We start from the raw sequence: 19,075 nt of genomic DNA on the forward strand, positions 1-19,075 counted from the left end.
ACAAGGCAGAAGATTTTTTTTTTTTACTTTACTTTACACAGACCACTGAAAAGTGAATGGGGAAGGCAAAGCAGGCAGTAAACAAGCAGAATGTTTATTCTGCACAAAAATGACTTGAAATAGAAGAATGAAACAAGGTTAAAGTCATACATAACTTGCATTCCTCATTAATTCCTCTACAAGGAATATTTCTTCCTCATAACAATGATGCAAAGAATCCATAAATGGCTCAGAGTGGGCAAACCAGACATACTGTGCTTGCATTCGCAATTAGTTCACTTTTTAGAAGGAAGAGCATTAAAATCAAACAGTTTTAAAAATGAAGGTCATAATGCTATTAAGCAATATTTGCGAGTTTTGCTGCTTGTCAGCCACTTCTGGATTCGACCCCAAGACAAAATGAGATATAAAGACACAAGGGTAGCAAACACAGAGTACATCCTCCAAGTACAGTTGTCAGAGGCCATCAGGACTATGTGTTTAGGAGGCAGTTTGATCTTTTTACAAAAAGACGGGCATTGTAAATCAAAGTGGCTACATGGTGTTCTGAAAAACTGTAAGTCATTGTGGGCTGTTGTTTAGCAACTGCTATGTCCTTAAATAGAAATAACCTTTAAATGTCTCCTAGGCAGAGGAATACATTTCTACATTAATTCTGTATTTGTTTAAAATGGAACTTGATATTCCTTACATGCAACCAACTTTTCAGCAAATTCCCTGACTTAAACACCTAGGACTACATTTTAAACACTTTAAAAAAAATTATAAAAGGTAATTTTTTCCCCCTCAAGTGCTTAGGCAGGGCTTATTCACAGTAAATGTTAATTTTAGACTGTAGAGAAATGTTTTTTCATTGTTGATAATTCCAGCTTCAGTCTTCAAAACTGATCATGAGGCCCACTCATTACAAGCTGCTGTTCATCAGAATCCTATAAAATATAAATGAAGTATTAGACTCTATTGCCTAATCTAGAAGTTCCCTGACAGTGAATTTCTATACGTATTGTGCCTATTGCATGTGCACCAGGAAATCCCAAACCCAGCCAAACATTAAACTGCATTCCAGATTCTCAGTGAGAGATTTCCCCCAAAATGTCATTCATCCTACATCCAGAACAGCATTGCATCATGTTGTTTGACTCCAGCCACCATGAAAGGAGGCAAAGTAAACGTGAGTCATCAGCCCTCTAAGAGCCTCAGTTTAGCAAAGCCCTTAAAGCTCAGGCTTTGGTTCTACTGCATCAATAGGATTTTGAAGCCCATGCTTAAGTGCTTTGCTGAATTGGGGCCACAAGGACTAACCCCACTTGCCTTCAGTTTCTTTAACCTTTCCCTGCAATTATTATTATGGAGGGAGGGATTACATAGTGCCCCAAGTATTTGTGTCCCCTTGCTATTGCAAACTTTTTTCTAAGTGTAACAGCAGGCTCGTAAAATGCCACTGAATGACCATCAAACTCTGATACAAGAGCAACATGCACATTTTTTTATAGGAATATTCACTCTGGAACATCTGTTCTTACATGGGGTCATTGTACAGAACAGGATGGAAACCACTGCTATAAGGTGTCTGCAGCTGAGATAAGGAAAACTTATTTTAAAAAATAAGGCTTCTTCTACACATTTCCTACCCTTGCTACCAATCAGGCAGTAACTGCAGTCCAGGGGAATGTTTGAATAAAAAAGTTACTAGCAGCCACCAGTGTTTTAACCGCAGTGTCTTTTACAGCTAGCTCTGGTTGTTAAAATGCTGCTGAGTGATCTAGAGTCCTGCTATTGCTACTGGCGGAGCTGGCCAAGTGGTAGCAATGGTGGGATTTTTATCCCCCCACCCCCCAAGTATAGACCCCCTCCTTCCCGACTTTCAGCTAGACACTGTCCCATTACAGAATTCCATCGCCACGATCTTAAACTGTTATCATAGTCTCCAAAATCAAAATGAAAACTTACAGCGAAAGGATCATAGGCAGGCTCAGGTGGTGGAGGAGGAGTAGAACTTTCATAGGAGGGATTTGTGATGTTTGAAAGCCGTGGCTTGTCTAGTGCTGTTACATCTATGTCTTCTTTTGACTGTATAAAACCATACACCCATTTAAAATCCATCATTCTGCATTAGCATATCATGTGAGGCATTCAGAGTTCCATTGACTCTGCCGCACATAACCAAGTAATTTGCAGCAGTGTAGTGATTGGAGGCAGTGTGGTCTAATGGCTAAAGCTTTGGACTTGGACTCAGGCGAGGTGAGTTCTGGTCCCAGCTCTACCACGTGACCTTAAGCAAATCACTCTCTTTTCTCTCCCACCCCCTTTGTCTTCTCTACTTAGATTGCAAATGCTTTAGCATGGGGAGCAGTATTTGTACCATGCCTAGCAGACCGGGTTCCCCATCTCACTTTGGGCCTCGGGGTGCATAATACAAATAAATCACATTTCCCTTGGTCAATATTCCTCTTACAACCCTAAATGACTATTCATATTATATGCAGGAGCTAGAATACGTAGCATAGGCGCTGACTCCGTGTGCTCCGGGGCTAGAGCACCCACGGGGAAAAATTAGCAGGTGCTCCGCACCCACCGGCAGCCAAGCTCCCCCCACCTCTGCCTCACTTCCTCCTCTACCGTGCACACCGCGTCCCTCCCAGCACTTCCCGCCTGCCGCCTAGCAGCTGTTTGGCGGTGCTTAGGACTTTCTGGAAGGGCGAGGGAGGATCAGGGATGTGGTGTGCTCGGGGAAGGAGGCGGAGAAAAGGTGGGGCTGGGGCAGGGGCGGGGACTTGGGGGAAGGGGGTGGAAAGAGGCAGAGTAGGGGCAGGGCCAGAGGCAGGGGGTTGAGCACCCACCGGGCAGAGGGGAAGCCAGCGCGTTTGATAGGTAGAGACAAAAACTGGCTGTTTCTGGGGGGAAATTTCTTTTAGATTGATCCTTTTACATGACCCCACACATTCTTTTTTTTCCGCCATCCATCCTTGTATCTTGTGCTGAATAGTTTTGTTCCTGGATTGCTTCCTGTGGTGGCACTGTGCAAAGCTAACTGGTGTTGGCTGGCTCCACATTAAATATCGCATCTAAGCTTACTTTTTAGAACCTTAGTAAATGCTTTAATTTGTCTAAATCTCTGCTTTCCTTGCTATCAAATCTCGGTTCAAACACAGCTGCTGGACAAGCCCAGGACTAGCATGATGGTTGGTAGTAAAATGGGGGTATTGGGTGGTGTTCCACTTATGTGGGCATAGTTAGGCTTCCAAATTAACGGTCTCCTGAAGCTGAGTGTCTAGGTGAGCTGGAGAAATAGGACCTTGTGGCAGGGCTGCTGTAGAATACAAGCTTAGAGCAAGGCTGTGGCCGTGGATGGTGGGTGTGAACACTGCCCTAGGGGGAGTTCTTGGGAGGACTATGCCTCAGACAAGCAGTTTCACCCTGGTGTGCAGGACAGCATGCACACTGCATCCACACACAGCATGTGGCCCACTCAGGACTGCTGTTGAGTAGGATGGGCCATAGCCTTGCCGCTTCGTTGTTTAGGCTCTTGCGCTCCCTTGACTGCAGAGACTATGTCTCTTGTCCTTGTTTTGAGGTAAACGGGCTGGGGTGGGAGGGAAGCTGGGAGGTTTCTTGTGCAGGCTGTTGGTTTGCCTGGGCAAGGCTCCATTGTGACCATTTTAAGAGACTTTGTCCCTCTCCAAGTGTAGGAACAGCCCCTAGATTCTCAGGAACAGAGTTTTTGACCCCGCACATAGAGGCAGCTGTGTCCGTTGGGGGATGGTTTGACGCAAACAAGCATAATTACTAACTAGCATAGTAACAAGGATGGATGTTTTTGAAGACAGACCCAAACAGGATGGACATCGTAGCTTGTATCTGCCCCTAAATGGGGATGGGCATGAGAAGGTGCTGACCCCTTCTCATTCAATTTCACAGTCAACCTCCTCCTACCTTGAAATACCGGAAGCTAATATTTCTCCTCTTGAATCTGAAGTACGAGTACCCGACAAAAGCCACGATTCCAATAACCAGGATGATGGCGAAGAATATTCCTGTTCCATATCCAGCGTGGAGAGAAGCCTGCTCATAGAGAGAGGAGGAAGCGCTGGAGCTGGGTGCTGAGCATCACTCCAAAGTGGTAGATCATAATTTAAAATGCTGTACACTGCAAGGATGCTGATGGCAGGGTAGGAGGCAGGGATGCTGCCTCTAGTTTAATTCTTCTTGATCTGCTTTTATGCTTGAGAATTCCCAGGTCTAAGACCCTCATAAACCATGGGGGTTAAAACAAACCCTCCTTTTCTAACAGACTCCAAGCTGCTCATTGATCAGCAGCAATCCCTTTCCCCAGGGAAGGTTCCTTCTTATGGAAAAAACATAGTCAGGCAATTGTACTGTAAAGGTGGGAAATGTAGCCTTTTGCAATAGAATTTGTGTGCAGGTAAGTGGGAGTAGAATGATACAATCTTGGTCTACACACACATTCTGTCTGTTAGCTGGGGGTGTGAACTATTAACAAAATACTTACACTAGTACAACCCCTAATGCGGATGCAGTTATATAGTAGAAAGATGCCTTTGATTGGAATAGTTGATTCCTCTTTCTGTACAGGGACAGGCTCCACTGCTGTAAATGCGTATAGCAGTATAACTGCACCGACACCAGATGGGGTTGTTCCACTCTAACTGGACTGAGAAGGTCAAACTGGTACAATTACACCTAAGCTGTAATTAAAGCAGTACAACTTATGTGTAGATGAGCTCTTAGGGTGATCTTGCTCAGGATGTGGCAAAGTGCCAAACTTGCACACACTGAAAGGAGAATCTAAGTGTGTTCATGAGCCTTGCTATCTTGGTATGATTTGTGGTGATAATCTGCTAATCAAAATCATGTGGGAATTGGAATTTCCATCCTGCAGAAAACTGCACAGAATTGTTTTTGTTCTGCGTCGCAATGAAAAATCAGAAATGCAAAATTTTCCCTAGGACAGAAACTTTCAAAGAACTCCATTTTGGAAGAACCAAAATGGAATTTTTCAAAAATTTCTGGTGTGGTAAACCAGCGTCCCAGCTAGCTTCAGGGGAGCCACGGATCTGGGGGAGCTGAAGCTTCCATAGGAAGGTTTGATGGAATTGACAAATTCCCACAGAATTACTTGATTCAGTCAAATCAGCATTTTCTAGCCGATAATTGTTCCATCAGAAAAAAAAATATTGACCAACTCTACCAGTAACGTTGTCCTTGAGTTTTAAATTCAACTTATACTAAAGTAAATTCTTAACCTGGAAATAAAACCAGAATGCAACTGACAGGCTACTTTTAAGGAATTATAGGAAGATTGTATGGACAAGTTATTCAGCAATGATCTCAAAACATATAACAACAACAACTTACAGGTGGAGGAGGAGCTTTTAAGGGCTCTGAAATGACATGGATTACTCCATTGGAAGCAATGATATCCCATTCAAGAATAGATTTTCCATCCACATATCTGGTCTCATTCTAATCAAGAAAAAGAACAGTGGGAACTGAGTTTTGACCTTCCTGACTTCAGGAGCAAAGTAAAATTTAGATTTATTTCCCTATGTCTGATTAGAAGAGGGAGACTCTTCTTGTGTAATTATACATTTGCCTAAAGAAAATACCCTACCTGGTTATTGGACATCAGCCTACAATTGCTCAAACCCTCTGAGGGCTCCTCTGGGCCAGAGCTAACCAACAGGAGCGGGAATCCAGGAATGGACAATGCCAGGAAATTAATTTTTGTCCCTTTATCTATGTCATGTTTTTAGTGATTTATGAAACTGACAATCTTGCCTCAATAGCAAAATACAATACCGGTAGCAACAGGACAATTGTCTCCTTGTGGCCTTGCCACTATCTCAACCCTGGCCAGGAGCACTGTCATCTCCATGCTCATCAATTTTTGGCTCTCTGCTGACACTATCATTAAATACTATTTGTGCGGGTGGCACTGCAAGGTGGACACCTGTCAACCAGTCTGAGCCCACCAACTCATTTCCTATAGGCCATGGAACAGGTCTTGGATGGCAGCATTTGGTCACTGCTTCCCTGGGCTCTAGTTGAATGGACAATCTGGAGATGAAAAGGGAGCAGTAATGGGCTATGGATCAACCAGTCCTACAGTCACTCCAGACTGTTCTAAATGCAGTTGACAAACTCATCTTGAACTCTTGCTACCTATGGAACCATCTCGAGCCTCTGTCTGGTCCCTTTTATCCTGCTGCTATGGCACACAGGAGCTGGAGCTCACCATCTGGTGATTCTTCCATTGTTGAGGAATCTTTCGCTGATGTAGATGTAGCATATCCAGCTTCCTACACTATAGAGCTGTGCCTGGGGAGTTTCTGAGGGAGGGATGTGACAATCTCTGGCTGGTGAGGCAGGGCAGTTCTCAGTGACACCAGTGGCAAACTGGTCTCTGCTTGGCTCCAGGATCAGGAAGCTGCAAACAGCTTCTCTTACCCCAGACCTATGCTCACTGTATGTGGGGCATGGCTGAGGGCAAGGGCTACAGTCATCTTTACCTGTTTTTTCTAGTCCCTCTAAAACCACATGCACTGTTGAACCCTGTCTAAAGCATTCTATTTTAAATAAGAATTAGCACAGATGATCTTGCTCATGAGTAAGTTGCAGCTTGTTGCTGTGACAACAGTGAGCAAAGTAGCCTTTTCTACATACAGAACAGAATCACATGGACTGTCGTTTGCACTACACAAGAGATGCTAGAAGTCACCCAGCATGATTCTGAGTTATAGTCTCTCCTGGCAGCATGAACGTTCTTATGAAAAGGATTTAGAGCTCAGCCACTGCAAGTGGAACGTCAGTTTCTATGGCCCGATAGGGTGTGGATGCAGGTGTTTGCTTGACCTCTAAATAACTCCCTGTGCAGATGTCCTCCAGTGTAAATGTGTGGATCTGTGCCAGGGCCTCAGGGATTAGATTAAAGCATTTTTAGTTTTGCAAACACAAATGTAATGTTGCCACCAGAAGGAAGAAGTGAAACAGGCACTATAATAGGAAAATGATTACTGTTACTGCCTAGGTTATAATCTCAATCTTCCCTACTTTTACTAGCCCATCAGTGCTTATTTAAAATGCCTTGAAAGCATGTTATGGGGCTGTTTCATCATGCTAGAGAGAAGCAAGTGCTTAGCTGAATGGAGGGTGCACACTTGTAAGACAGCTGTTTCGTTTCCCTTCCACTCTTACACGCCTTTGGGCACTGCTGTAAGTAGGAAAATCGAAGATGGTTTAACTCAGCTGGTTGAAGATTGGTCTGCAGCCTGCTGTTGGCTTATGACTGTACAAACATGTGACCTGTGCTTAAGGGGCTAGAGACACCTTTGTAGGGGTACAGCTGTGCGTGCTGGAGTATACTTTCTGACAGGAGCATACTCTAGTATTTGGACCATGCTCGTTCACGTGCATGCTGAGAGTCCTCAAGGGGACTAGAAAATAAATTGGATGTTCTCTGGGTGGATTTTAAACAGAGGGGTGGAGGATTGTGTATTGCAAGTCACCTGGAGACCAAAATCAACTGGACACATGGACTGGAACAAGACACCTCCCCATCCCCCACAAACCAAGGTTCAAGGAGGGCAACTTCCCCCCACCCCCAATAGATCTCTGGTTATTTTCTAACTCAAGTGTAAGACAAGGAGGAAGTGGCAGTGAAAAGATTATTTTAGTACTATGCTGAGACAATGGTTTGGCTGTTATAGTATATTCTAACGGGGTAGTAGAGTAGAATGGAGGGTGGAATTTTATTTTTAAATTCCTTATCTGACATGCTGTAATTGTCACCCTTGAATGTTTTTCTGGAGACAGGGGCAAGGGAAGGGTTCCAGAGCAATCTTCTTTCCAGCTCTCATTTATTCCCCATGTGTCACCTTCCTCAGAAGCCCACGCTTCTGTTCTAGCCAAGGAACACTAGCCACACATTCTTTGGAAGCTTGTCTGCAAGAGTCTTGCTTGATGACAAGCTCTTTAGGGCAAGGACTCTGTCTTGCTATGCATGTGTAATGCCAACAGACCCCAGTCATCAGCAGATGGGATTGAACCTGGAACCTCTGGAACTTAGTGCATGAGCCTCTACTGCATGAGCTAAAAGCCAACTGCCTGTTAGCTAAGACTGTAGAGCAAATTTATTAATCTCTCTCTCTAAGTGGTCTTGGTGGCACTAGATGAGACAGAACACCACACCCAGGAGGTGTGTGGGTTACATATGCATCCAGAGTTTAGCCCAAGGGAATTGCTACATAGAGGCTGTTGTCATACAAAGTGTTTGAGCTGGGGCACAAGGTGAAAATTTTCACCATAAATGAAAATGTATGTTTTTTCCAAAATTTAAGAATTTTCTGTTTTGACTTTTTCTGGTTTTGTTGGGGAGGGGAGGGTTTTCAGCTTTTTTACAAAATGGCAGAAACTATTTTTAAAAAAAATCAATTTTCTGTGAAAATGTTCATTCTAAAAGGCCAGTTTTGGTCCATTTTGTTTTTAATTAAAAATTTCGATCAGGAACTAAGAATGTTCCTTAGTAATAAACTAAATGCCCCTCACCCTCTCCCACTGAGCTCCAGCTCTCCTACCACTCTGGGGTGCAAGTTAGGCCCAAGCCTGCACTGTGCCATTACATGCTTCTGGCAATATTGGCCAACCCCATCTTCCCCCACCCCATGTTTCAAGCTTTCTGTAACTCAACAGCACCTTATAATGAAATGCTGAATAACTTGCACTAGAAATCATTGCAGTCTCCTGGCTTGTTGCTTCTCCCTCGGGCAGTGCTACCCTGGATTGTGTGGTGCTTGCTAATAAGGAAGACAAAGGATAAGATGGTGGATAGGAGTGAGGACAGAAGAATTATTTTTAACACAGATACCTTCTTCATTGTCGGGATTTGGTAACCCTGGCCTCTGCTGTATGTAATTAAGAGTCTTTTCCCTATCCTTGTTTGAAGAGTAGTCCCATTGGTCAAGTCTTCATAGAACACTGTGCTGGCATTGGACAGATGATACTCAATGTCTCGTCCAGAAAGTGTCTGAAGAAGAGGGAAAATAGACACATTTACGAGTCTAACTCACCCAGCTGATTTTACCACTCGATGAAGTTCCCTGGATGGATCTTGAGATTCTCCATTTTTGCTATTTGCATTCCCTGACGGGTCTTTAGCAAGAGGGCCTGTGGCTCTTTTGGCCCTAGAGTATTACACAAAACAAAACATGTTAGCTGGACAAAAGGCTTCCCCTTCTTGCTGCTTTTTCTGCACTATCACAGGCTCAGAGGACCCTTGTAGAATCAAACAACGGTCCAAGCCCACTTCTTTAAAAAATGTGTTTGTGGGAAACCTTTAAGAAATATACAAGTTTCAAACTACCTAGCGCACCACTGGGGCATAACGCAGGCCTCAGGATGAACTCTGGTCCTACCGTGGGATAACCCAGGCCTGAGGATGAACTCCTACCCCACTGAAGTCAATGACCAGGATTCCACCCATAAAATTTAAAGCAACAGTTGATTGGAAAGGGATGAAGGACATGATAAGGTAGAAGAATAACCTCCTCTAAATGGATGTGTAGTAAATACCAGATACCAATATTACACACAACTTTCTTTTAACAACTGTCCTTACAGATGCAGTTGCAGATAAGTGAGAGCTGACCTTGCCTCGAAAGGACTTTCATATATGGCAACAAAACCCACTGTATGGAAAATTCTTAAAAGGGGCCCAACAATATGTAGCTTTGTATTCATGATTGTGCGGGAGAAAAATAGGAAAGAGACAAGTTTTCCTATCTGATTTGCGACCTAGTAAAACCATCCGGCCTGCCATCTCTTCCTGAGATTTATTCATTCAAATTAAATTTAAACAGTTACTATTGGACTCCAGCATGCCTGCTGAGAATGAGGTAATACTGATACCATGAAAGAAAAGGATAAATAGATGCTCACCTCATTTTCTCTTAGCCCATTATTGTTTGGGGCGAAGAGAGTGGCCCGGGTTGACAAGTTTGTGAGGTATTTCAGGAACTCTCTGCCTTTCGTGGAGCTGTTAGAGTAAACCAGGACTTCCTAGGAAGAAACAAAATTCATTCTTAATTGAGGGCAATCTGGATTATGGTCCAGTTATTGTGACAAAAGCTGAACGAATACTATGTTAAAAAAACAAAACTTCATTGTTAACACTGAAATAATTTTGAAGTGACAGCCATTTTATCCTGTTAAGGGAATATGTACACTGGAGCCAGTGGCGTAATTCCCAGGTTGAGGAGACATACCCACACTAGCTGTGACTAAGCTAGCATGCTAAAAATAGCAGTGTAGCTGGGACTGGTTAGCCACCCAAATACAATCCTACCTGAAACCCTAGGTATATATGTAGGATGGCTAGCCCCTCCTGCTGCCCGTGCAGCTAAGGCTACGTTGCTACCTTTAGCACGCTAGCTCGATCAGAGCTGGCATGGTATCTCTACCTCAGCTGGAAATTAGCTCCAGTGGAGACATACCCTTGGAGAGAAGTTTTTATTAAGAACACAATTTTAGCCCTTGATGCTGCAAATTCTTATGCACAGGCTTAACTTTTAAGCACATGCGTAGACCCATTGTCATCAATGAGGCTATTCATATGAGCAAAGTTACATACCAATCTTAGTGTTTGCAGGATCAGGGCCTTAAATGTCAATCTTTTGTCTTTTGCCTCTAGCAGTGTGGTAACATTCAAATACAATATTCTACCAGTTGTGGCATTTAAAATTAAACCAAACCCCAAACCCACTATTAACATATTAGTTCAATCTACATTTTTCAACAGCACAAATTTTCAATATATTTTTACAAAGCCTCCACCTGGTTTAAACCAGTGATTTTTTTTAAAATCATGATTTAAATGGCTCCACCCTGCTTTAATTCTGCATTTTTGTAATGCTTGTATTTACTTTCTCATATAGTAAGAGAAGAGTGAGATTACCCAGCCATGTATGCTATTCAATGTGAGTGGAATGAGCTAATAAAGCGAACATTTACATGTAAACAAATGCGTGGGGTATTTGCTATGCTGTGAAACTTAGTTTAGTTTGTCTGAATCTCAAAACAATGCACTTCTTCTTTAGTCCATACCGACAAGAAGTTTGTAAGCATGGGGAAAGACATCAGGACCTGTAGCAGGTTCCCGCTACATGTGAAGCCATTACCCACATAGCCAGTCTTACACGTGCAGTTCACATCTGTAAAATACAAATACACGTCTTTTAGATAACAAGCCAAGAATGCATGGTGTCTTCAGGAGATTGTTTGCTAATGCTCTGTGGAGGAAAAATAATTTGCCAGTCCAAAGAAATTTTCCCTAGCTTAGAAAAAGAACCTGTTGCCAATACAATGGGCTGGGCTCTTTAAACGTAGTGACATTACTGGAACTAATTATAGTGCTGTCTTTTGACCAAACTATCATAGATATAGGCAGTAGGCACTCTGTTACCTTTGACTCTGTAGCAGAAGACATCCCAGGTTTCACTCAGGTTGGCTCTAGGCCCATAGTCAACTATTCCAACAAATCCTGATCCACAGTTTGGGGAAGAGAAGGCAGTTGGATAACCAACTCGTTCACTATCTAACCAGCCAGCAGCACAGAAGTGGTATTGTGCCTGTAACCAACACATTAATAATACTGTAACGCACAGAGGAAACAGAACTGTAAATAATCTAACACACGGTGAAACTCATCCTCCCACAGATGGCCAACATAATGCCTACGTGCCCCAGGAGTCCTACTAAAGTCCTGTTCTGAGGACTTGAGCCATGCATTGACTTTGTGTGGTCTTTCTGCACAGGGTGAATGTCAACTCAGCCCAGTCCTGCACGGACCACTGCACCTGGGTGTGGAGTCCCAGGCACAGGGGGTTTGTCTATGCAGAACTCAATGCAGGAGCAGGGCCAAAGAGTGCTTAGCAGCAGTTGGGTGGTTTTTGTGTGCAAAAGCCAAACAGATATGAATGAAAACGACCTCTTTTATCAACACAGACGAAGAGTTGACAAGTTCAATTCAATGTGAATAATGAATATTCAGTAAACTCAAAGCCAATGTTATTGCTGGTTTTGCTGTCACAGAGAAATATTGACACTAAAGAGGAGTCTGAACTGTATTGTTCAGATCCAGAGCTGAATGTGCCCAATGTCCAGAGGGCTCTGGATCCTTGGGTTTGGTTCAGGACTCTCTACTTGCCCAAGAAGAAAGTTTACACACTGCACATACTCCAGTCTTTCATCTTACCAGTATCTCTTGTCTCTTTAACTAATGGGCCTTGTTGCTACATTTTGAACTCTGAATAGGAATGAGACAAGTGGAAATGACTTGACAATCAGTCTGACCTACCATTTAAAACTAGTTTTACAAATCCAGGGTGAAATCTTGGCCCTAATAAAGACAATGGCAAAACTCTCATTGACTTCAACTATACATAATCTAGAAGATGCTTAGTATAAGCAATATTAAAAGGGTTATCCGAGACCGATACCAGCCAGGAAAAAACCCAAAGCCTTGAAGAAAAAAATGTAAGCCTAGTTCTCTAAGTAAGTTTTTTAAAAAAATGTGTGTAATTAAAAAAATTCTAAAATTTGACTACTAAAGAATCTTACTCTGCTACCACTAAAAACAGTGACAATTTTGCTAATGATTTTAATTGAAGTAGAATCAGGTACAAAGTTAGAACAGCACACACTTTTTTTGCTTGCTGGTATTGCCACATCTCAAGCAGGTGCTTAACGTTGACAGATTAGAGTTCTAACATCGGTTGGCTGCTTGACATGGAAATGAAGGGTGAATAGAAGAAAACAAGGTAAGTAAAGTTTTTTCAAGCAATCTACAGTTCCAAACCTTTTGATTCATCTGCAGTAATTACAGTGATATTAATACAGGGACAGGAACGTCACAGTCCTACTGTGTGTTTATGAACTTGGCAAAAAGAAACAACCCTATTTTGATTTCCGTTGTTAGTTTTCAGCTTCCAGACATAAGGCAAAATCCTGTCTTCACAAGTGCATGTGTAATTCCTGTTCAAAGTCAATGAGCATTCTGTGTCTGTACTCAAGAGAAGAACTTGGTTCATTGATAGGCTTGGAAGGATTAGATTTTTCTTGGTAAATGTCAGTTAATGTCAATTTCACTGTACACACTAAAACCAGTGAAAAAATATTTCCACTGATGATAATTGAAATTTACGGACGGGCAAAGTAAAAAAAATGCTGCTTGAGAACTTGGTCAAAATCCAGTGATTTAGACTTTTGAATTAGGCTTGTTACAAATGGACTAGTGAATGAATAGTAAAAACAGGTCCGATTTGTTGATTTCAGGTTATTTACTTTGTATATTTTTACCTGTGATGTTGGCAATTTGTGTTTTAATGGTTATAAAACTTTAACTTTTTGGATCTCAATATCTACTGCCATTAAATAATTGTCTGACACCCCCCCCCCCGAATTTCCCAGAAGTGCGAACATTTAAATAGCTAAAAAATGCTTAAAATCCATAATTTTGCACAGCTGTGAAAATTTAAATCAAAAATCTAAAAAAGATTAAAAAGAAACATTGATATTTTCTGTTGAAATTAAAAAAAAAAAAATCAAATTCTACCAAGCCTACTCCTAGAGTGAAGAAGTTGCACTCCTTAAGATATAAATGTACATCCCTGTAGCATTTAACTTCCAAATAGCTAAGTCTCATAGTTCCGTTTCACCCTTGTGCAGCCACTAAATACAGTACACACAGTGAGTCCATTGCCACTGAAGTTCAGCACTATGTCACCTTCTGAGCATATGACAGCTGATTATATGTAGCAATTGTTGCCCCTTCATCAGTGCAGGCCGCCTTTGCTTTTTCATAAGTCAGTTTGTACTGCCCTTGGGGAGAGCGCAAATGGAAAACTCCAACTGTCGCATCTGTAAGTAAACAATAAATAATTTAACTTTAGGGCTGTATGTTTTTTAACACTCTGTTCTGTAATAGTTGGAGCAATCCTTGAGGCATTTTCATGAAATGCAGCTGGTATGTAACAAGCCACTTGTGGGGTAATATTTCCATTTGGAATCATTTTAATGTGTTGCTTTCAAAGGTCCCAACTCACAATATTAAAGCACACTCTTAAACTTTAAGCATGTGCACAAGTCCCATTACTTCAACAAGACTTAAGCATGTGCTTAAGTGATTTGCTGTATAGGGATGGATTGTTCAATTGGGATCTAAATGACTACATCTATGCAGAACCCCTTTGACTTCAGTGAGACTTGACATGGACACAGGAGTCCACCTGGATGGATCCCATTGAAGGATCCTAGCCTAAGCTCTTCATACCACGCTACTTCTGAGTCTATGTGGCATACTGACCCTGGAAGTGAAGATCGGCACAGTTTGCATCGGCATGGCACTGCCCGTTGTTTTGCAAACAACGGTCAACTGGAAGCTGCATCACAGTGCAGTCAACCCCATCACCAACATAGTTATCTTTACATTCACATTTGCGTTTATCCTGGTAGGAGAAAGAATAAAAACGCTCAAATAGAATGTTTTACAAACAAAAATGACAACCTAAAATAGCATTTTCTGAATGGATGGAAGTATCCCATTTGCTGAGTCCAGCAACAGCACACTGTGTATTTGCTAAAATGCCACTAGCAAAAGCTGACTCAATAAACCATCTACACACACATTAGAATTCATCCTTATTGAGCAAAACACTTAAGTACTTACTTAGGTGATTTGCTGAATTAAGGCCAAAGCATTTATACCTAACCCATTCAGAGTATGCTTTGAAGAATTATAATAATAAATATACATGGTAGCCACTTAAAATAAAATGAAATAAATACATATGGAACCATGAAAAGAATTTAACAATACACTGATTGAAACAGGCTGAGAAGTGAGATTTAGCTGTAGGAATATTTACGTCTCCTCTAGGCATCTTATACATTCCAAACTGCCAAGGCCCAACGTGGGGAGAGGTGAGACACTCAGCATAAGGGTTATCAAAATATGCATGCAGAATACTTGAACATGCTGTGGGATCCATTCCTTTAGTACAAATAACCTCAGTTTCATGATACTGCATTTCTCATGTAAACAGTTTCCACCAGTAAGCTGAGTGGACACCAAAGTTATGTGGAAAGCAGGCTGGGACCCAAAAGTCAGGGACAGTTGGGAGGGGTGGTCTGGTCCAGCTCCCACTGAAGTCACTGGAAAGACTCCTGTTGACTTCATCAGGAGGTGGAGTGGGCGTCTAGTCAGGATTTCCAAGACAAAACCCAAAAAGGCTAGCCCCACCCCCGTCCCCACCAACAACTTACAGGTCCTGTCATTGTACAAATGGCATGTTCATGGCAACCACCATTGAGCCCATCAGCGCAAAGATTTATAGGAAGGCAGGTGCGGCCATCTCCTGTGTATCCTTTCTGACAGCTACAAAGGACTTTCACACCCGTTTGGGTACATTTTGAATTCTGGTGACACCCACCATTGTTTTGTTTACAAAGATTCACAGCTAAAAAGCAAAAAGAAAATATGTAAGTTAGTGTATTTTTAAAGAGTGTCTTTCCTTCACAAGGAAACGCTGCCTCCAGTTCTTTAAAAGCAACTGGAACATTTTTGGCTGACTAGACTGTAAGCTTCTTTGGCTAATCTCTATTTGTAGAGAGTCCTGCACAAAAGGGGTCCCAGTCCTCTTCAGAGGCTTGGGCACATCTCTAATCTAACATATTAGAACTGGCCTAGACCATCCTCTCCTGCTTCAGCAAGGGAATTTTTGCAAGGAAACCTCCATGAAGAGTATAGATGCCCTGCAGTCCTCTGGGACAATGCAGAGGAAAGTCTCTCCTGATCTCAACCCCATCAAAAAAGGGTCCCCAAGAGTGGCAGATTCTCCAGAAGCCAGGGCCACACATGCTCGGTACTTCACAGTGGTGCTGGCTCCCAGTGGCTCTGCTTGGCTCGTTGGTACCACAATAGAGCCACTCTAATAGGGTGGCTCCTAACGACCTTGGGGGTGGATTATAGAAAGGTTAATACAACCTGGGGATGCGGCTAACTTCCGCTGGGATGGAATGGGGAGATTGCATTTGCCATGGTCCTCCAGCCTACCTACTCCTTCAACAAGCCTGACTCCATACAACGGAGAGTGGGAAATGTGCCAAGACCCCTTTCCAGATGAAGGAACTCTCCATGTATGGGTTTGTGGAGGAGATTATCTGTCCCAGTAATAATGGCTGCCTAGCTCTTAAGTAATATTGTCAGAGTGTTTCCTTGCCTCAGGTAATCAAACACAGATTGTGGCAAATGAATTATTGAGCTGGAAAACCACAAAGTCCTCCCATACCCGAATAGAGCTAGCTCGCTATCTTGTTGCCCTCACATATGCATCTGAAGCCCCAATGAAATCACCCTGTGTTGCGCCTTTCAGGGCCAAACTCTATCATCTATTACAATGGTTGCAACCATGCATTGACCTCACACTCTGTATAAGAAAAATCAGTAACTACTCTTTTTATTTATTTCAGCCTCCCACCTCTGAAAGTCTTTAGATCCGAAATTTTGGTTCAGGCACCTCTTTGATAGTTAACATTTCACTCTGATGAGTCCTGTGTATTAAAGTGAATGGCTAGGTGAAAACAACAACATTTGCCTTTAACGTTTGGGGAGAGACAAGGTGGGTGAGTTAATATCTTTTACTGGACCAACGTGTGTTGGTAAAAGAGACAAGCTTTTGAGCTACACAGAGCTCTGCTTCAGGTCTGGGACAGTACAAAAATTCACCTGTACATGTGATTCCATCTCCTTCATAAAATGGCTTACACTGACACATGTTGTTTTCTTTGCAGACGGCGTTACTAGAACAATTAGGTGAACACACAGGCAGTAGAGCTGTGAAGAATGTAAAATATCTGATGAAAATGACTTTTTATACTTTAAAAATGTGCTCTCATCTAGAGAAGAAAGGAAAACTTGTATGCAGTACATGTTTACTTAAAAACCTGTGAGACAATTCATATTACTACAGAATATAATGCCTCGCTTTTGTATAGCACTTTTCATCATAAATCTCAAAGCACTTTATGCTGGTGGTAAGTATCATTATTCCCATTTTACAGATGATCAAACAAGGGTGAGGTGATTTGTCCCAGAGCACATAGCAGGTCAGTGCAGGACCAGAATGCAAATCCTCATTCAAAGCTCTATCTACTGGGCCATACTTAGATGCTAATCAGTTGCAAGTGAAGTGATCTTCATTACTCTGAAGCACACTTACATTAATAGCCTAATATTATAAAAGGGGATGTTGTTTGAATTGATATTAAGTACAGTTTTCAAAACATATGTTCATTTAAAATTATTGTGTTTTGCAGGCATGTAGTGCTTACATTTTCAAAGCACTTTATAAACAATAACTAAGCAATCCTCCTAACATCTCTAGGAAGTAGACTTGGAGGAAGTATTTGATCTACACTTTTTTTTCGGTGAAAAATGCAGATTCTGTGACACAAAAATATTCTGTGAATGTCTGTCAATGACACCAAATAGTTTGTTTAAAAAAAAAAGTCAAGGAAAAAAAATCAAAACATTTCATTTTGACATTTTCAAAATACTTTGATTTTTTTAATTGAAATGACTGTTTCAAAATTTCCTTTCATTTCATTAAATGAAATGAAATTGTTTAAAAAAATCTTTTCAATTCGCCTAAAATTTCAGTTTTGCTTCAACCCAAAATGATTTTTTTCCAATTGTTCAGAATTGGCAGTAAATAATATCCCTATTTTACATACAAGGTCAAAGCCGCAGAGTGGGTTAGCAATTTGTTGAAGTCCATTGTGACAGCTGGGATTAGAACTCTCTGGTCTCAATGCTCCGTCCTGTGGTTGGTACACTAGACCAGTGTTTCTCAACCTTTTTGATACCAGGGACCAGCTTGCTGCCTTCCTAAACCGTGTCCTTCCTAAACCGTGTCCACGGACTGATCGTTGAGAAACACTGCACTAGACAATGCTGCCTGCCCCCATAGACAACACAATACTCTGCTAAAAGCAGTCATGGAATTCCCAGCATTTGAGCAATCCCAGAGTAGACAAATACAGCTGCAGACCCTGGGCTTGTTAACCTAATGCTTGAGTGTCTATGCTTATTTGTAACCCTTGTTACAGCATGTAGGTTAGGAATTATTGAATCATGTGTCCCAACCTGGGGCTCCAGCGTCTACACTGCATTATGTGGGCCTGAGTCCAACCACCCATATCCCTGGCACCCCCACAAAAAATGTGGCTGTGCTACCCCTTTTTTCCTGGTGCAGTGTGTGAAAACTTGACTGTCTTCTTGACTGCCCAGAGGGCACAAAAAGTTGGCTCATGGGATTGTGGGATATTTGTGGCAGACTCCCACAACACTACTCCAGTAGAGCTGCATCTAAACTGCAGAACAATAGAGTTCGACTCAGGGTCAGACCCTTCACCTCTATGTGGTCCTGGGACTCTGGATCTAATCCCTGGGTCAGTGCGATTTGTGTGTACATGGAACTGATCCTGAGTCAAGTACACCTTTGATACATTTTGCAGTCAGTCCTCAAGCAGGTTTACGAAGCTCCAACTTTAGAGGAACTGCAGCAATTTTTTGGGCGCCGTGCAGATCATGGCATAGTGCAGCACAATATAATTTTCTTTATAGCTTTCAATCCTGCTTGTATCAAAAGCAAAATACTCTCCTTCAACATTTATCCTGCACAAAGCAGGATTTCTGGTGTTATTAACCCTGTCTTGCTATGTCCAGCCCATGAAAACAACTGAAGTGATTAAACTTCCTGGGAGCACTGTAACCTATTGTTTTGCAACAGATTCTGCTGAGAAGTTACACACCTAGTTTGGTTTCACAGAATCGACCAGTCCATCCAGTTTCACAGAAACACTGTCCTGATCCAGAGATTCCTTCATCACATTGCCCGTGGGCCTTGCATCTACATGCTGTGAAAGGAATGTAGATTGATCACAGACAGAATAGTAATTAGGAAAGGAAAATTATTCCCTAGAGCAATATCACAAAACCACA

At 42.1% G+C, this 19,075-nt stretch overlaps 1 protein-coding gene across 1 annotated transcript in view; it reads right to left on the minus strand.

Annotated features, from left to right (window-relative positions):
* Positions 1 to 19,075, minus strand: part of STAB2 (stabilin 2) — a 140,472-nt gene continuing 121,397 nt past the window's right edge. Inside the window, exons 57-69 of the mRNA XM_045001297.1 lie at positions 18,886 to 18,990; positions 16,799 to 16,906; positions 15,337 to 15,530; positions 14,378 to 14,519; positions 13,799 to 13,932; positions 11,477 to 11,642; positions 11,119 to 11,225; positions 9,955 to 10,074; positions 8,885 to 9,043; positions 5,377 to 5,484; positions 3,934 to 4,062; positions 1,951 to 2,070; positions 1 to 929 (exon numbers count right to left, since the gene is read on the minus strand). Coding sequence (XP_044857232.1) covers positions 879 to 929; positions 1,951 to 2,070; positions 3,934 to 4,062; positions 5,377 to 5,484; positions 8,885 to 9,043; positions 9,955 to 10,074; positions 11,119 to 11,225; positions 11,477 to 11,642; positions 13,799 to 13,932; positions 14,378 to 14,519; positions 15,337 to 15,530; positions 16,799 to 16,906; positions 18,886 to 18,990 — 1,643 coding nt within the window. The 3' untranslated portion in view covers positions 1 to 878. The remainder of the gene's footprint in view (positions 930 to 1,950; positions 2,071 to 3,933; positions 4,063 to 5,376; positions 5,485 to 8,884; positions 9,044 to 9,954; positions 10,075 to 11,118; positions 11,226 to 11,476; positions 11,643 to 13,798; positions 13,933 to 14,377; positions 14,520 to 15,336; positions 15,531 to 16,798; positions 16,907 to 18,885; positions 18,991 to 19,075) is intronic.

The sequence above is a fragment of the Mauremys mutica genome, chromosome 1 (assembly GCF_020497125.1).
Source record: "Mauremys mutica isolate MM-2020 ecotype Southern chromosome 1, ASM2049712v1, whole genome shotgun sequence".
NCBI classification, from domain to species: domain Eukaryota; kingdom Metazoa; phylum Chordata; order Testudines; family Geoemydidae; genus Mauremys; species Mauremys mutica.